General features: G+C 38.6%; 3 protein-coding genes across 3 annotated transcripts; all 3 read left to right on the forward strand.

The window, feature by feature from the left end:
* The first annotated feature begins 1,578 nt into the window (after positions 1–1,578).
* LOC124542769 lies at positions 1,579–3,087 on the forward strand. Its single transcript, XM_047120660.1, has one exon. It carries the CDS (start codon positions 1,828–1,830, stop codon positions 3,085–3,087), a length of 1,260 nt encoding a protein of 419 aa, XP_046976616.1. The 5' UTR covers positions 1,579–1,827.
* A 1,102-nt stretch (positions 3,088–4,189) lies between these two features.
* Positions 4,190–5,698, forward strand: LOC124542770. Its single transcript, XM_047120662.1, has one exon. The coding sequence runs from the start codon at positions 4,439–4,441 to the stop codon at positions 5,696–5,698; it is 1,260 nt and encodes a 419-aa protein (XP_046976618.1). The 5' UTR covers positions 4,190–4,438.
* A 1,102-nt stretch (positions 5,699–6,800) lies between these two features.
* Positions 6,801–8,309, forward strand: LOC124542804. Its single transcript, XM_047120688.1, has one exon. It carries the CDS (start codon positions 7,050–7,052, stop codon positions 8,307–8,309), a length of 1,260 nt encoding a protein of 419 aa, XP_046976644.1. The 5' UTR covers positions 6,801–7,049.
* Positions 8,310–17,390: the final 9,081 nt, after the last annotated feature.

Here is a 17,390-nt window from a genome sequence, read left to right on the forward strand (position 1 = left end):
ATAAGAAAGTGAGCCAGTTCTTGAGACCTATCAAGAGTAATATTCCCTTACAAACTGCAGGAGTATATAAACTCGAATGTGAGTGTGGTTTATCTTACATAGGCCAAACAAAGAGAAGCATCGGTACCAGGGTCAAGGAACATATAGGAGATGTCAAAAATAGGCGTTCTTCTAAGTCTGCAGTCTGTGAACATGCTCTGGATAAACCTAACCATTTTATCCGATTTGATAAACCACAGATCCTCGCTAGAGAACACAGATTCATTCCTAGAATGATACGCGAGGCTATTGAAATTCAAAAACATCCGAACTTCAATAGAGAAGATGGTTGGAGACTTTCTAACACCTGGGATCCACTTATTAAAAATTTAAAATCCCAAATCCAACAGACTGCAAGACCTAAAGATACAGTTAGTGCCTTCTGCGTGCAACCGGAACGTTACTCAAGATATCAATTGAGAAATCGTTGGCGGTAGTTGTTAATAATATTTCCTTTGTTCTTCAAATAGACGAATGTCATCTTAGTCTACCCGTGACCACGAACACTGCAAAGTGCTCGAAACGTCGGGATGTTTAAAAATAATTAATATACGCGATTCATCCGTTATAATTAGTTTTATTTAAATGTGTAATAATCGCGAAAATTTAAGACAACATTATGTGAACCAGTACGGACTGGAAACATCAAATCAAATTCGCCGGTTGGAGTACCTAAAAGTCAAACATGCCCGATACGTAACGTCCATGAACTTCCTGAAAAGATGCCGTGACAATAATCTTATTCCGGTTTGTGTAAGGATCGCACCTAAGAAGGACATAAAGCATGGTGATAAAATACTCAATCAGGCAAGTAAGAAATTATTGTTGCAACTCATCCGAGAACATCGATTTGACGCGCGACGGTTAACGGATCAAATTGACAACCTCAGTAAAGAACTCGAGTCACGATTATCTAAAACAGATTGGCAAAAATGCTGCGATTTTACTAATAAACGAGCCGCTACAAAATATAATAACTTAAAATTAAAACAAATAAAAAAGTTCGAAAAACTCAGCGGAGTAAAATCAAATTATAAAAATTTCAATAATGGCAACACCGGGGAAATTCAAAAACCTGCGCGTACGTCACTTGTCAATCTGTCAAAACAAAGTTTAGATGAATCGACTATTGCGGTGTTAAACAAAGGCCTAAATTTTGCACCGGCTCCATCCAAAATACCGTTTGAAGACATTATTTGCAATGTGGAGGAGTGTCTTTTCAAAAATAACATCACAAAGGAAGACTCGGAAGCTATTCGACAGGACATTTCGAGTGTTTTACGTCGAAGCCGGCCACCGAAAAGAAACCTTACTCGTGATGAATCTATTGCACTGAAGAACTTACGCAACAATAAAGACATTACAGTCCTCCGAGCAGATAAGGGAAACGCGACCGTTGTGATGGATACGTGTGATTATAACCAGAAAATTTCCGCGATTTTATCGGATGTAAAAACCTATAAAAAAGTAAATAAAGACCCCACTAATAACATTCTTAAAAAGACATCCGCATTAATATCAAAACACCAAGAGAAACTAAATCTGGATAAAAAATCACTCGTGCCTACATGTGCAAAGCCTCCAAAACTGTATGGGTTACCTAAGATACATAAAACTGGTGCTCCGCTGCGTCCTATTGTAAGCCAAATCGATACACCAACATATAGATTGGCTCAACACATAGCAAGGACATTATCACCCCTCCGAGGACACACTGCGGCGTATGTCAAGGATTCTTACCAGTTTGTTGGTGAAATCAAAGACCTTAAATTAACCAACAACGAGACAATGGTTAGTTTTGATGTCCAGTCATTGTTTACCTGCTTACCCATACAAGACTGCATCGAAATTGTCAAGAGGAAGCTACAGACACACAACATGCCTATTGAATATGCAGAGCTGTTACATCACTGCCTCACATCTGGTTATTTATTGTGGAATGATGAATTCTATGTACAAGTTGACGGGGTAGCCATGGGTTCTCCAGTATCCCCCGTGGTCGCCGATTTGTTCATGGAAGACCTGGAGGAGAGGGCTCTTCGCTCCGGACCTATAACACCTAGGTTTTACAAACGGTACGTAGATGACACTTTCACAATATTACCTAGTGATCTGACATCTGCATTTTTAGTACATCTTAATTCTATAAACAAAAACATTCAATTTACTATGGAATTAGAGGCAAATAATTCTTTAGCTTTCCTTGACATCCTTATTATCAAGAATCCTGACAATACATTAAGTCACACAGTTTATAGGAAACCCACACACACCAACAAATACCTCAATGGTGACTCGCACCACCACCCTAGCCAGTTAGCTACCGTTGGCAAATCTTTGTTTCAGAGAGCCCACCATCTCTGCGATGCTGAACACCTAGAGGACGAGCTACGTCAGGTCAAGCTTGCACTCCACCAGAACAAGCTGCCCGTGCCTCGCCAGCATCGCAGAAGCCGTATCAAGCCACCCACAGTTGAGCGACAACCTGCATTTCTACCATATGTGAAGGGAGTTACAGACAGGATTGGCAACATCTTGAAGCGAGCTTCAATTAAAACCGTGTACAAGCCTCATAAGAAAGTGAGCCAGTTCTTGAGACCTATCAAGAGTAATATTCCCTTACAAACTGCAGGAGTATATAAACTCGAATGTGAGTGTGGTTTATCTTACATAGGCCAAACAAAGAGAATCATCGGTACCAGGGTCAAGGAACATATAGGAGATGTCAAAAATAGGCGTTCTTCTAAGTCTGCAGTCTGTGAACATGCTCTGGATAAACCTAACCATTTTATCCGATTTGATAAACCACAGATCCTCGCTAGAGAACACAGATTCATTCCTAGAATGATACGCGAGGCTATTAAAATTCAAAAACATCCGAACTTCAATAGAGAAGATGGTTGGAGACTTTCTAACACCTGGGATCCACTTATTAAAAATTTAAAATCCCAAATCCAACAGACTGCAAGACCTAAAGATACAGTTAGTGCCTTCTGCGTGCAACCGGAACGTTACTCAAGATATCAATTGAGAAATCGTTGGCGGTAGTTGTTAATAATATTTCCTTTGTTCTTCAAATAGACGAATGTCATCTTAGTCTACCCGTGACCACGAACACTGCAAAGTGCTCGAAACGTCGGGATGTTTAAAAATAATTAATATACGCGATTCATCCGTTATAATTAGTTTTATTTAAATGTGTAATAATCGCGAAAATTTAAGACAACATTATGTGAACCAGTACGGACTGGAAACATCAAATCAAATTCGCCGGTTGGAGTACCTAAAAGTCAAACATGCCCGATACGTAACGTCCATGAACTTCCTGAAAAGATGCCGTGACAATAATCTTATTCCGGTTTGTGTAAGGATCGCACCTAAGAAGGACATAAAGCATGGTGATAAAATACTCAATCAGGCAAGTAAGAAATTATTGTTGCAACTCATCCGAGAACATCGATTTGACGCGCGACGGTTAACGGATCAAATTGACAACCTCAGTAAAGAACTCGAGTCACGATTATCTAAAACAGATTGGCAAAAATGCTGCGATTTTACTAATAAACGAGCCGCTACAAAATATAATAACTTAAAATTAAAACAAATAAAAAAGTTCGAAAAACTCAGCGGAGTAAAATCAAATTATAAAAATTTCAATAATGGCAACACCGGGGAAATTCAAAAACCTGCGCGTACGTCACTTGTCAATCTGTCAAAACAAAGTTTAGATGAATCGACTATTGCGGTGTTAAACAAAGGCCTAAATTTTGCACCGGCTCCATCCAAAATACCGTTTGAAGACATTATTTGCAATGTGGAGGAGTGTCTTTTCAAAAATAACATCACAAAGGAAGACTCGGAAGCTATTCGACAGGACATTTCGAGTGTTTTACGTCGAAGCCGGCCACCGAAAAGAAACCTTACTCGTGATGAATCTATTGCACTGAAGAACTTACGCAACAATAAAGACATTACAGTCCTCCGAGCAGATAAGGGAAACGCGACCGTTGTGATGGATACGTGTGATTATAACCAGAAAATTTCCGCGATTTTATCGGATGTAAAAACCTATAAAAAAATAAATAAAGACCCCACTAATAACATTCTTAAAAAGACATCCGCATTAATATCAAAACACCAAGAGAAACTAAATCTGGATAAAAAATCACTCGTGCCTACATGTGCAAAGCCTCCAAAACTGTATGGGTTACCTAAGATACATAAAACTGGTGCTCCGCTGCGTCCTATTGTAAGCCAAATCGATACACCAACATATAGATTGGCTCAACACATAGCAAGGACATTATCACCCCTCCGAGGACACACTGCGGCGTATGTCAAGGATTCTTACCAGTTTGTTGGTGAAATCAAAGACCTTAAATTAACCAACAACGAGACAATGGTTAGTTTTGATGTCCAGTCATTGTTTACCTGCTTACCCATACAAGACTGCATCGAAATTGTCAAGAGGAAGCTACAGACACACAACATGCCTATTGAATATGCAGAGCTGTTACATCACTGCCTCACATCTGGTTATTTATTGTGGAATGATGAATTCTATGTACAAGTTGACGGGGTAGCCATGGGTTCTCCAGTATCCCCCGTGGTCGCCGATTTGTTCATGGAAGACCTGGAGGAGAGGGCTCTTCGCTCCGGACCTATAACACCTAGGTTTTACAAACGGTACGTAGATGACACTTTCACAATATTACCTAGTGATCTGACATCTGCATTTTTAGTACATCTTAATTCTATAAACAAAAACATTCAATTTACTATGGAATTAGAGGCAAATAATTCTTTAGCTTTCCTTGACATCCTTATTATCAAGAATCCTGACAATACATTAAGTCACACAGTTTATAGGAAACCCACACACACCAACAAATACCTCAATGGTGACTCGCACCACCACCCTAGCCAGTTAGCTACCGTTGGCAAATCTTTGTTTCAGAGAGCCCACCATCTCTGCGATGCTGAACACCTAGAGGACGAGCTACGTCAGGTCAAGCTTGCACTCCACCAGAACAAGCTGCCCGTGCCTCGCCAGCATCGCAGAAGCCGTATCAAGCCACCCACAGTTGAGCGACAACCTGCATTTCTACCATATGTGAAGGGAGTTACAGACAGGATTGGCAACATCTTGAAGCGAGCTTCAATTAAAACCGTGTACAAGCCTCATAAGAAAGTGAGCCAGTTCTTGAGACCTATCAAGAGTAATATTCCCTTACAAACTGCAGGAGTATATAAACTCGAATGTGAGTGTGGTTTATCTTACATAGGCCAAACAAAGAGAAGCATCGGTACCAGGGTCAAGGAACATATAGGAGATGTCAAAAATAGGCGTTCTTCTAAGTCTGCAGTCTGTGAACATGCTCTGGATAAACCTAACCATTTTATCCGATTTGATAAACCACAGATCCTCGCTAGAGAACACAGATTCATTCCTAGAATGATACGCGAGGCTATTGAAATTCAAAAACATCCGAACTTCAATAGAGAAGATGGTTGGAGACTTTCTAACACCTGGGATCCACTTATTAAAAATTTAAAATCCCAAATCCAACAGACTGCAAGACCTAAAGATACAGTTAGTGCCTTCTGCGTGCAACCGGAACGTTACTCAAGATATCAATTGAGAAATCGTTGGCGGTAGTTGTTAATAATATTTCCTTTGTTCTTCAAATAGACGAATGTCATCTTAGTCTACCCGTGACCACGAACACTGCAAAGTGCTCGAAACGTCGGGATGTTTAAAAATAATTAATATACGCGATTCATCCGTTATAATTAGTTTTATTTAAATGTGTAATAATCGCGAAAATTTAAGACAACATTATGTGAACCAGTACGGACTGGAAACATCAAATCAAATTCGCCGGTTGGAGTACCTAAAAGTCAAACATGCCCGATACGTAACGTCCATGAACTTCCTGAAAAGATGCCGTGACAATAATCTTATTCCGGTTTGTGTAAGGATCGCACCTAAGAAGGACATAAAGCATGGTGATAAAATACTCAATCAGGCAAGTAAGAAATTATTGTTGCAACTCATCCGAGAACATCGATTTGACGCGCGACGGTTAACGGATCAAATTGACAACCTCAGTAAAGAACTCGAGTCACGATTATCTAAAACAGATTGGCAAAAATGCTGCGATTTTACTAATAAACGAGCCGCTACAAAATATAATAACTTAAAATTAAAACAAATAAAAAAGTTCGAAAAACTCAGCGGAGTAAAATCAAATTATAAAAATTTCAATAATGGCAACACCGGGGAAATTCAAAAACCTGCGCGTACGTCACTTGTCAATCTGTCAAAACAAAGTTTAGATGAATCGACTATTGCGGTGTTAAACAAAGGCCTAAATTTTGCACCGGCTCCATCCAAAATACCGTTTGAAGACATTATTTGCAATGTGGAGGAGTGTCTTTTCAAAAATAACATCACAAAGGAAGACTCGGAAGCTATTCGACAGGACATTTCGAGTGTTTTACGTCGAAGCCGGCCACCGAAAAGAAACCTTACTCGTGATGAATCTATTGCACTGAAGAACTTACGCAACAATAAAGACATTACAGTCCTCCGAGCAGATAAGGGAAACGCGACCGTTGTGATGGATACGTGTGATTATAACCAGAAAATTTCCGCGATTTTATCGGATGTAAAAACCTATAAAAAAATAAATAAAGACCCCACTAATAACATTCTTAAAAAGACATCCGCATTAATATCAAAACACCAAGAGAAACTAAATCTGGATAAAAAATCACTCGTGCCTACATGTGCAAAGCCTCCAAAACTGTATGGGTTACCTAAGATACATAAAACTGGTGCTCCGCTGCGTCCTATTGTAAGCCAAATCGATACACCAACATATAGATTGGCTCAACACATAGCAAGGACATTATCACCCCTCCGAGGACACACTGCGGCGTATGTCAAGGATTCTTACCAGTTTGTTGGTGAAATCAAAGACCTTAAATTAACCAACAACGAGACAATGGTTAGTTTTGATGTCCAGTCATTGTTTACCTGCTTACCCATACAAGACTGCATCGAAATTGTCAAGAGGAAGCTACAGACACACAACATGCCTATTGAATATGCAGAGCTGTTACATCACTGCCTCACATCTGGTTATTTATTGTGGAATGATGAATTCTATGTACAAGTTGACGGGGTAGCCATGGGTTCTCCAGTATCCCCCGTGGTCGCCGATTTGTTCATGGAAGACCTGGAGGAGAGGGCTCTTCGCTCCGGACCTATAACACCTAGGTTTTACAAACGGTACGTAGATGACACTTTCACAATATTACCTAGTGATCTGACATCTGCATTTTTAGTACATCTTAATTCTATAAACAAAAACATTCAATTTACTATGGAATTAGAGGCAAATAATTCTTTAGCTTTCCTTGACATCCTTATTATCAAGAATCCTGACAATACATTAAGTCACACAGTTTATAGGAAACCCACACACACCAACAAATACCTCAATGGTGACTCGCACCACCACCCTAGCCAGTTAGCTACCGTTGGCAAATCTTTGTTTCAGAGAGCCCACCATCTCTGCGATGCTGAACACCTAGAGGACGAGCTACGTCAGGTCAAGCTTGCACTCCACCAGAACAAGCTGCCCGTGCCTCGCCAGCATCGCAGAAGCCGTATCAAGCCACCCACAGTTGAGCGACAACCTGCATTTCTACCATATGTGAAGGGAGTTACAGACAGGATTGGCAACATCTTGAAGCGAGCTTCAATTAAAACCGTGTACAAGCCTCATAAGAAAGTGAGCCAGTTCTTGAGACCTATCAAGAGTAATATTCCCTTACAAACTGCAGGAGTATATAAACTCGAATGTGAGTGTGGTTTATCTTACATAGGCCAAACAAAGAGAAGCATCGGTACCAGGGTCAAGGAACATATAGGAGATGTCAAAAATAGGCGTTCTTCTAAGTCTGCAGTCTGTGAACATGCTCTGGATAAACCTAACCATTTTATCCGATTTGATAAACCACAGATCCTCGCTAGAGAACACAGATTCATTCCTAGAATGATACGCGAGGCTATTGAAATTCAAAAACATCCGAACTTCAATAGAGAAGATGGTTGGAGACTTTCTAACACCTGGGATCCACTTATTAAAAATTTAAAATCCCAAATCCAACAGACTGCAAGACCTAAAGATACAGTTAGTGCCTTCTGCGTGCAACCGGAACGCTACTCAAGATATCAATTGAGAAATCGTTGGCGGTAGTTGTTAATAATATTTCCTTTGTTCTTCAAATAGACGAATGTCATCTTAGTCTACCCGTGACCACGAACACTGCAAAGTGCTCGAAACGTCGGGATGTTTAAAAATAATTAATATACGCGATTCATCCGTTATAATTAGTTTTATTTAAATGTGTAATAATCGCGAAAATTTAAGACAACATTATACCCTTTTTTTTTTGATACCTATTGACGGGCGGTGACCCAATTACCATAAAATACAAATACTAAAATTTAAAATAAAAAACATATATACTATATAACAATAGACTTTACATTTATAATTTATTTATAAGATAAATTGCATAAATTAAATAATAATTTATTCATTTGATAAAACTACACGCAAATATATTTATATTTTGTATAAAGCAAAACCAGTTATGGAGAAATAGGATCACTGGGAAAGTTATTACAATGCCACGTGCGCCGCGCGCCGGTGGTCGCGTGACGCGTGCATTTTACTTGTATTATAATTATAGTGAATTCAGTGGACACAAAAAAAGAAAAGTACTCGATGGACGTAAAAGTTTAAGGTAAGATATAAATATATTACATATAATAATAGTGTATGTGAGCTCATATTAAAAATAACTAATGAAATACTTTTTTTGATTTCCAGACTACCCAACGATAAAATCTATCTTCTATACTTATAATAAATCTGTAGAGAGGCCATTTCTGTACATGAAATTTATTTAAAAAAAAACTATCAAGGGATGATAAGGGATCGCTACTGGTGCCAAAAATGCAAGCAGTAAAATTTTTGTCTGTCTGTCTGTCTGTCTGTCTGTCTGTCTGTCTGTATATTCGTTATAGAAACAAAAACTACTCGACGGATTTTAACGAAATTTGGCATAATTATTCTTCCTACTCCTGGGCAGGTTATAGTATACTTTTCATTACGCTACGATCAATAGGAGTAGAGCAGTGAAGGGAAATATTGGGAAAACGGGAGAAGTTACTCCATTTTTTAAGCTTCCGTCGCGTGTGCAGCCTTAATGGTTAAAGCTACATAGAAATCATGTACGACACAAATGTTCTTAAATTATTATATAAAAATAAATTCCTCGACAGCATATGTCTATCTTTCATAGTTGACTCACAATAACACGTGAAACTTCCGGAAGCTTAGCAATTCGGCGCTTTCTGACTATATTTGTCTACTCTTACGTTTACAATACTCTCACTCATCCCTAATTACAAAAGTTCACATTATTACCTATTCAATAAAAAAAAGAATCATGTAAATCGGTGTAGAAACACCAAAGTTATACATGAAATACGCTATAAGTCATCGCGCGTGAATACAGAATCATGCCATAAGGATTATTTTTGTGTATCGGTTGCCGCGTTTGACGCGCTACGCCGCGGGAGGTATAAAAAGGCGGCGGGTCCGCGCGCGAGCTTCATACAATATTTGGCTGTTGATGCGAATAGACGTTTAGAGTGTTCGACCTTATTGACAGACAATAATTGTTATTTACCAACCGTGCTTTTCAGCGCGACTTTTAGTCTAAGCATATTATTAGTTAAAATTTTATTTCTTTATAAGTGAAGTAGTAGTAGGTACGCATTTTAGTCATTGTGGTAGTGTTTAATTATATTAATAGTTTATTTTCGTAATTATCATATAATAATAATTATTACTATATAAGTATATCATATAATTATTACTATATATGTAAGTAGTGTTTAATTATATACCATATTTAGTTATTATATAATATTAATAGGTTTCGTAAGTGTAAGGTAGCTTTGGTTACTGTTGATTGAAAATACACAATGCCACCTAAAAAAAGACCATCTTTATCTCGAAATTCGAGAGATGCTAAGAGGATGAGAAATGCGCGTTCTCAAGAATCGGCAGAGGAAAGAGCACATCGGTTAAACTCTATGAGAGTTAGTGCGTCAACTTCTCGAGCCAATGAAAGCTCTTCAGAGAGAGAGATGCGATTAGCAGCTGACAGAGAGAGACGAGCTAAATCACGGGCGTCTCAAAGCTTTTCTCAACGAGAGCTGAGGCTTACCATTGACCGAGAACAACATGTGTTATCCCGAGCAGCTGAAACTGCTTCACAGCGAGAATTGCGTCTCACAGCTGACCGCGAACGACAAACTTTATCTCGCGAGTCTGAAACATTTACTGAAAGGGAATTACGTCTCACAGCTGACCGCGAACGGCATGCATTATCTCGCGAGTCAGAAACCTTCACTGAGAGGGAATTGCGTCTCACAGCTGACCGCGAACGGCATGCATTATCTCGCGAGTCAGAAACCTTCACTGAGAGGGAATTGCGTCTCACAGCTGACCGCGAACGTCATATATTGTCTCGCGAGTCAGAAACCTTCACTGAGAGGGAATTGCGTCTCACAGCTGACCGCGAACATCATATATTGTCTCGCGAGTCAGAAACCTCCACTGAGAGGGAATTGCGTCTCACAGCTGACCGCGAACGTCATATTTTATCTCGAGAATCTGAAACTTTTACTCAATATGAAGACCGTTTGACAAATGATAGGGTGCACCACAATATTATTAGATCTCTCGAAGATGAACATGAGCATGAACAACGACTAGAGTCGGTACGCGAACATTACAATTCTTTGAGGCAAGAACGATTAATAAGTTTGTCTAATGAAAGATTAAGAATCGAAAATATTCGGTCTCTTGAAACGGACGAACAGCGAGAGGCCCGTCTTACTGCAGACAGATTTCGACATAGTCTTAATAACTTAGATGTATACATAGAAGACCAACCTAGAAATACGGTGGCATGGTCCGACAAATATAAAAGTGGGTTTGCTTATAACCTCACAATTGATTACAAATCATCTTCTGTAATAGGCGATATGAACGTGGTATGTTCTTTTTGTAATGCTTCAAAGTGGAGTAAGGAGTCGGCTGGTTTCTGTTGTTCTGGAGGCAAAATAAATTTGCCTTCATTCGAAGACCCACCGGAACCTTTGAAATCACTACTTTTGGGGGAACATGTGCAATCTAAACAGTTTTTAGACAACATTCGCACTTATAATAGTGCATTTCAGATGACATCCTTTGGTGCGCAACAAATCTCCGAAGGTCCTTTCATGCCTACTTTTAAGATACAAGGTCAAGTTTACCATTTGATAGGGTCTCTTTTGCCTGAAGACCAACCTAAGTTTCTTCAAATATATTTTGTATCCGACTACGACGAACAGTCGAATATAAGAAATCAATATTTCCCGAATTTAAATGCTGAACTCATTTCACAACTTCAGAACATGTTGCATCAGGTTAATTCGTATGTATGCAGTTTTAAATCGGCATTAGAAGCTCTTCCTGGAGATCATGATAACAATTATAAAATTGTTATAAATGCCGATAGGCGTCCAACGCAGGAGCACCCTGGGCGTTACAATGCTCCATCCACGAATAAAGTTGCTGTGGTATTGGTCGACCAGGAATGTGATAGGCGTGATATCGTTATCCGTTCTAGAGACAATCGTTTGCAACGTATTTACGAAACCCACAGAGCTTACGACAGTTTGCAATATCCTTTGATATATTGTCGAGGGGAAGATGGTTATAATTTTGCTTTATACCAAACTGATCCGCGTACAGGCGCACCTATTTATAATAAAAAGATTTCATGCCTTCAATTTTACTGTTACCACTTGCAAGTAAGACGGAATAGGTTTGTATACTTGCAACGTTTTCGTGGCTTATTCAATCAGTTTATTGTAGACATGTACGCAAAAATTGAAACCGAAAGATTAGTTTACATACGATCTAATCAAAGGCAGCTGCGCGCTGAAGAATACGTGCACCTTCGCGACGCCATGCAGCAAGATAATGATACGGTGAATATGGGCCGTTTAGTTATTTTGCCCTCTTCTTTTACTGGTGGTCCACGCTACATGCACGAACGTACTCAAGATGCTTTTTGTTACGTGAGAAAATATGGACGTCCCGACTTATTTATTACTGTAACTACCAATCCTAAGTGGGATGAAATCACTCGGGAGCTTCTTAAGGGTCAAGCACCGCATGACCGTCATGATATCATCGCAAGAGTTTTTCATTTAAAATTAAAATCAATGATAGATCTACTTACCAAAGATAACATTTTTGGAGAAGTATTATGTTACATGTATAGTGTTGAATGGCAAAAACGCGGCTTACCCCACGCACATATCCTGGTTTGGTTAAAAGATAAGGTTCGACCTAATGATGTAGACAGTTTAATCAGTGCTGAAATTCCAAGTCCGATTGCAGATCCTGAGTTATACGACATTGTTAAATCTCATATGATACATGGTCCATGTGGTGTATTTAACGGAAATTCTCCTTGCATGCAAGACGGTCGTTGCACTAAAAGATATCCAAAAGCCTTAGTGGATGAAACTGTAACAGGACATGATGGATACCCATTATATCGTCGCCGTTCAAGAGATACTGGTGGTTTCTCTGTTGAAAAGCGAGTATCTGGACAACAGGTTATTTTAGACAATAGGTGGGTCGTTCCGTATTCTCCTGTGTTGTCCAGAGCATTTCAAGCTCACATAAATGTTGAAATGTGTAATAGTGTAGAGTCAATAAAATATATTTGTAAGTACATTAATAAGGGCAGTGACCAAGCTACATTTGCTTTGAGAAATGAACATGATGAAGTTACAAGATATCAGTCAGGCAGATATATAAGTTCTTCAGAAGCTGTGTGGCGGATCTTAAGTTTCAACATTCATGAAAGATTTCCACCTGTGACTCATCTGGATGTTCATCTTGAAGGTGGTCAACGTATATATTTCAACGCCGAAAATGTCACAGAACGGTTAGAGAACCCTAGACAAACAACTTTATTAGCATTCTTTCGACTTTGCCAAACTGATGATTTTGCAAAATCTCTTTTATATGAGGAAGTTCCATCGTATTATACCTACGATAAGCAACGAGGTGTCTTTAATCGAAGACGCCGTGGCAGGCCTGTAGATGGTGAGTCAGGTATTTTCAAAGAACATGTTCTTGGCAGAGTATACGCCGTTCATCCTAACAACGCTGAGTGTTTCTATTTGCGATTATTATTACATACTGTGCGAGGACCAACCTCATTTATAGATTTGAGAAAAGTAGACGATGTTGTTTTTCCCACTTATCATGCAGCTTGCCAAGCGCGTCATTTGCTAGAAAATGATCAGCATTGGGATGACGCTTTAGCAGAATCCTGTGTTAGTGATAATCCAAGACGGTTACGTAATTTATTTGTAACATTACTCACATTTTGTAATTTGTCAGATGCTGTACAATTATGGGAAAAATATAAAAACAAATTTTCAGAAGACTTTCTTAGAAATATATCTAACAACGATGAAGGCACAACTAATGATAATTTCCGTGATCTTGCCATAAATCAGTGCTTATTAGCTCTTCAGGATGAGTTAACAGCAGTTGGCGGTAAATCACTATGTGAATATGGTTTGCCAACACCAACCTCAGTCGGAGAAGTAACTAATAGGGAATATTCCGCAGAGATTAGCTACAACTTAATGGAACTGCTGACAACATTAGAAAACGGTATCCCAATAATGACTGCAGAACAACGTTCAGTTTATGATCGCGTGTGCAGAAGTGTCCAAAATAATTTGGGAACAATATGGTTTTTAGATGCACCTGGAGGAACTGGAAAGACCTTTTTGACTAAATTAATATTGGCTTATGTTCGAAATCAATGTAAAATAGCTCTTGCCGTAGCTTCATCCGGGATAGCTGCAACATTGCTACCAGGAGGTAAAACGGCTCACACAATGTTCAAAATACCAATTGATTTAGATTGCACGGAAAGTCCAACCTGTAGTATTTCAAGAAATAGTGACAAAGCTAAGGTATTACGCGAGTGTAATTTAATCATATGGGATGAATGTACGATGGCCCATCGAAAAGCAGTAGAAGCAGTAGATAGAACTTTAAGGGATATAAGACAAAATGATCGACCAATGGGCGGTATCACGGTTTTATTTTGTGGTGATTTCCGACAAACCTTACCGGTAATACCACGGGGAACCCGAGCTGATGAGGTTAGGGCTTGCCTGAAAAGCTCTTATTTGTGGCGTGATATACAGTCGGTGCATTTGACTATAAACATGCGAGTGAGAACTGGAGATAACCCGGATGATAGTCAATTTTCTGATACATTATTAAAGATTGGTGAAGGTACCTATCCACAACTACACCAAGGAAAACTTATTCTGACGCCTGAATTATGTTGTATAGTGCAATCTCAATCACATCTTATATCGTCAGTTTACGGTGACGTAACAAATATATTGAATAGGGACAATTCTTGGCTATGCGAAAGATCTATTTTAACTCCTCGCAATGATCAGGCAACTGAGATTAATAACAAAATACTGTCGAACATACAGGGGGAAAGCAAAGTTTATAGATCAATAAATAGAATGGTCGATGAACAAGAAACTATTAATTACCCGATAGAATTTTTAAATTCTATAAATATGCCCGGACTTCCTTCTCACGAAATTTGTTTAAAAATTGGCATTCCGATTATTCTACTCCGAAATTTAAGACCACCAAAACTTTGCAATGGAACTCGACTAAAAGTAACCCAGTTGCAACAAAATATAATCGAGGCTCAAATTTTAACAGGTTGCGGTGCAGGAGAAACCGTCTTTATTCCCAGAATACCCTTAATACCAAATAATTTTCCATTCCAATTTAAAAGGACGCAATTCCCAGTTTCGGTGTGTTATGCAATGACAATTAATAAGGCTCAAGGGCAGACTTTTCATGTTGCCGGAGTAGATCTCGGTGTCAGTTGTTTCTCTCATGGTCAGTTATACGTTGCTCTTTCCCGTGTTAGCAGTTCTAGAAATCTTTATGTTCACGTGCCGGACGGGTCAACTTTCAATATAGTTTACCCGGAAGCTTTGCGCTAAAGTATTTTGGTTCTATAGGTACTTAAGCCCCATGTGAACGTGATGAAAATAATATTACCAATACATTTTAATTTAATAACACACAAGGAGTTACACGTTGACGAAGTCACAGGCACAGCTATCTATACTTTTCTGCCGGAAGTCACTATTCCACGCGGACGAAGTCGCGGGCAAAAGCTAGTCAAATAATAAAACCTCGTTATTAGCGGCAGTTTTCTCAGCGTAACTAACGTATAGTAGATGGAACAACTCGATGCAAGCAGCGGAGCCATACCATTAAGGTAAGATGATATATAATTAATATTTATATACCTAGGTAAAGAAAATTTGATCTTAATGTATGTTATATTTTAGTACTATATTGATATATAATCGAAGATCTATTTGGATATTAAAAAAAAAAAATAAAAAATAAAAAAGGTGATTAAGCCGATGTCACCCCATAGTTATGTAACTCGAGAACGAAGCCCATTTTTTTAAGATTATGTATATGTAATACTTATATATACTTAATATAAAAATATATACATAAAAACACATAGAACCATATATATAATTATACATATACATAAATACGAATATATATTTATTATTCCAATTCTAACTGTAGATTAAATAAATATTTTTTGTATTTAATATTAAATGTTTTTATGGTCTTTAGGATCCGAAGCGGAGGGGGGATGTTGTTCCAACACTTCGCTGCTGCGTACCGAAAACTGCCGCGGAATGCTGCTGTGCGGTATGACGGCACATTCAGCATATAAGATGAAGCTCTCGTTTGGTAACTTCTATTACTTTCATTGGCCCATCTCAGTTTATTGTATAGATATATAGGCGTCTTATTTTTAATTACACCAAACAACAAGGTCGCAAAGTGCAGTTGCCTACGGTATTCCATCCTCACTATTCGGGCGTTGTTGAGGTAAGGGGAAACATGTGCGCGAGGCGGTATTTTGAAGCAGTACCTTATACATGCATTTTGTACCCGCTGTATAAGATTTTTTGTGCGTGTGAGTAATCTAGGCCCGATGACCGCATCAGCATAATTAAACTTCGAAAGCACTAAAGTGTCGCATAATTTTATACGCATATCTTTACTTAACACATCTCGGATCTGATATAAGACTTTTAGCCTGTAAAAGCAATTGCGGACTGTATTTAAAGTGTGCTTTTCGAATGTTAATTGCTCGTCGATCAACAAACCTAAACTTCGTGCTTCCGTGACTCGGTCTATTCTTTCTCCTTTGATATGCAAGAATGGATTTAGGTTATTAATTAAATTCACATGTTTTTTTTTTCCTAAAATTATATATTTGGTTTTGCTCGGATTTAAAATGAGATTATGACAATCAGACCATTCTGAAATACGTTTAAGATCATCATTTAAATTTCGTATAGCTATATTTGCTTCTGAATTTTTGATGGATAAGTATATTTGTATATCATCAGCATAAATATGATAATTACAATGTTTTATGTTTTCAACTATATCCGCACAGTAAAGCGCAAAGATAATAGGCCCTAATATTGATCCTTGGGGGACGCCTCTGTGAACGGAACAACAATCAGAGAGAGCCCTCGACCCATCCTCATTTATTACCTCTATAATTTGTTTACGATTTCCTAAATAACTAGAAAACCATTTAATTGCGTCAGAGCTGAACCCGTAATATCTCAGTTTTGCTAAAAATAACGTCCTATTTATTGTGTCAAAGGCACGCGAGAAATCTAACAAAACAAGAATCGTACCCTCACCCCTATCCTGTGCACATAACACATTGTCAATCACATCCAATAACGCGGTAGTAGTGCTGTGATGTTTTCGAAACCCGGATTGTCTTGTGGGTAAGATATTGTGAGCCTCTAAGAATTCTGTTAACTGGTTACACACAATTATCTCCAATATCTTTGAAATACAAGGTAATATGCTTATTGGTCGAAGATCCTTAAATTCACTAACATTGTCTTTCTTGGGTATAGCTCTCACTAGAGCCTTCTGCCACAAGGTCGGAAATGTGTTGCTTGTAATAGATTTATTTATAACTGTAGTGATATGTGCCAGTGTAGTCGGTAAAGTCAGTAGGAGCATATCCAATGAGATACTGTCTATACCCATAGCATTTGACTTTAA

This window comes from Vanessa cardui, chromosome W, assembly GCF_905220365.1.
Source record: "Vanessa cardui chromosome W, ilVanCard2.1, whole genome shotgun sequence".
Taxonomy (NCBI): domain Eukaryota; kingdom Metazoa; phylum Arthropoda; class Insecta; order Lepidoptera; family Nymphalidae; genus Vanessa; species Vanessa cardui.